The sequence below is a fragment of the Leopardus geoffroyi genome, chromosome C1 (assembly GCF_018350155.1).
Source record: "Leopardus geoffroyi isolate Oge1 chromosome C1, O.geoffroyi_Oge1_pat1.0, whole genome shotgun sequence".
Lineage (NCBI taxonomy): Eukaryota > Metazoa > Chordata > Mammalia > Carnivora > Felidae > Leopardus > Leopardus geoffroyi.
Genome location: NC_059328.1, coordinates 181501322 through 181503649, shown reverse-complemented (window position 1 = coordinate 181503649; position 2328 = coordinate 181501322). Strand labels below are relative to the sequence as shown.

The window sequence follows — 2328 nt, the reverse complement described above, 5'->3', positions numbered from 1 at the left end:
TTTTTCTTTAAATGTTTGGTAAAAATCATCAGTGAAGCCGTTTTGTTTTGGGCTTTTTTTTTTATTGTTGTTGAGAGGGTTTAATTACTAGTTATTGGCCTATATAGATTTTCTATTTCTTCCTGATTCAGGCTTGGAGAGTTGTATATTTCTAAGACATTTTTTTTCATTTTTTTTTAGCTTGTACAGTTTGTTTGCATATAGTTATTCATAGCAGCCTCATGATCCTTTGAATTTCTTTGGTGTCAGTTATAATGTCCTTTTTCATTTATAACTTTGTTGGTTTGGATTCTTTCTCTTTTTTCTTGGTTAGTTTAGCTAAAGTTTTGTCAATTTTATCTTTTCAAAAAACCAACTTTTAGTTTAGTTACTTTTTTCTATTTTTTCTGTTTTCTGTATGTTATTTATTTTTTTTAAAAAATTAATGTTTATTTATTTTTGAAAGACAGAGCCAAAGCTCATGGGGGAAGGGCAGAGAGAGAGAGAGAGAGAGAGAGACAGAATCTAAAGCAGGCTCCAGGCTCCAAGCTGTCAGGACAGAGCCTGACATGGGGCTAGAACACATGAACTGTAAGATCATAACCTGAAAGTTGGATGCTTAACCAACTGAGCCACCCAGGCACCCCTATATTATTTATTTCTGCTCTAACCTTTATTATTTCCTTTCTTTTGCTAACTTTGGACTCAGTTTGTGTTTTTTTTTTTTTTTCTAATTTCTTAAGGCATAGAGTTAGGTTGTTTATTTGGGATCTTTTTTTGCTTATTGATGTTGGTATTTATTGCTATGAACTTCCCTCATAGATCTGCTTTTTCTCGCATCCCACAAATTCTGGTATGTTGTGTTTCCTGTTCCATCTCAGAAACCTTTTTTTTTCCATCTTTAATTTCCTCTTAATCCATGGGCTGTTCAGAAGAGTGTTACTTTCCATTTTTCAACTCTAGAATTTTTGTTTCTTACATTTTCCTTGTCAAACTACTTTTCTTCCTTTCATGTCCTAGTCTTTTATTTGTTAAACGATAATCTTTTATAATAAATGCTGAAGAAAAGCAACAAGCAAAAGCAGGGGATTTGCATAGTATATGGGAAATGACTAAGCCATGGCAGACCAGAAGTTCCTGTTTTGTTTTGTGGGGCCAGGAGTCTACAATATGGTGTGCTCATCTTCTCCCCCACAACGGTGTCAAACAGCTTAGATGGGAGGCTGAATGCAATGACTTGTCCTAATTTTTGCTATTCAGCCATTTTTCTTGATCTTCTCTCTGACTCCATGCATTCCAGACCGTTCAACGGATGTGTAATAAACTTTGAGGATGAAGGGAAATTTCTGGCTCATTGTTTGCCTAAAATCTTGGATTGTGTTCATCTTATTAAACAAAAAAAAAAAATATGCTCCAAAAACACCCACAAGTTCAACTACTAAAACTCCTTTAAAGATCTTCTTTTCCAGTGGTTCCATAGCACGGGCTATCATATAACCAAAGGCAGGTGCGTGGTGGGAATGGAGAATTGTTTATTGTTTACAATGTTGTACCTGAGGTGCTTACATGCGGGCAAACTGTTTGTTTGATTCATGCATTGTTTTCCTAATTTTGTTAGTTGCCTGTCTATGTTTCCTTATAGTTCACTGAACTTCCTTAAGAGGATTATCTAAATTCTTTGTCTGAAAGTTAATAGATTTTCATTTTTGTTAGGTCTGTTATTAGACCTCTGTTAGTTTCTTTGGTGGTGTCATATTTACCTGATTTTTAGTGACTCTTGATTCTTTATGTTGGTATTTGTGCATTGGAGTAGTTTGGCTCCTCTTCCAGACTTTACAGGTTTGCTATGGAGAGACAGTTCTTCTTCACCAGTTAGCTCAGTTCAGGTTTCTTGGTGTGACTGCTGGTATTGTCTTTGTACAAGTGGGCATGATATTATGGTTTATTTTGGGGGGAGGCAACTGTTTGAGTTCTGAAGATAGTGATGAGGTGGGGGCATCCCACTGGTTGAGAACAGTTGGCTAAGACTGCTGACTTGGTTCCCTACCCATGTGAGGCTGTAGGATGGCTCTGCAGTTCCTTGAATTCTTTGGTCAGACTTACTAGATGATTGACACTAAATACTGTGTTAGGTAATAGATAGGGCTATGAATTAGCTTTAGTGCCCTGGCCTGTACAGCACAACATGTGGGAGTTGAATCAGGTGTCAGTGTGTACTGAATTCCCTGGTCAGGTGAGGCCCCTGGCTTTGCTCTGCAGACAAGGAAAGTCATGGTCTGTGGTCTCAGTTCAAGTGCCAGTGGACTTTGGGCTATTGAATTGACTATCCAGTGTCCTGTGTTAGATTCC

The 2328-nt window shown here is 37.3% G+C and overlaps 1 protein-coding gene across 1 annotated transcript; it reads right to left on the bottom strand.

The window, feature by feature from the left end:
- Positions 1 to 1054: 1054 nt before the first annotated feature.
- Positions 1055 to 1534, bottom strand: LOC123596867 (protein CEBPZOS-like). The gene has a single exon (XM_045475128.1). It carries the CDS (start codon positions 1470 to 1472, stop codon positions 1236 to 1238), a length of 237 nt encoding a protein of 78 aa, XP_045331084.1. The 5' UTR covers positions 1473 to 1534; the 3' UTR covers positions 1055 to 1235.
- Positions 1535 to 2328: the final 794 nt, after the last annotated feature.

Excerpts from the sequence above, each read along its gene's own strand:
- LOC123596867 (XM_045475128.1), bottom strand. The coding sequence starts at position 1,472 with ATGATAGCCCGTGCTATGGAACCACTGGAAAAGAAGATCTTTAAAGGA.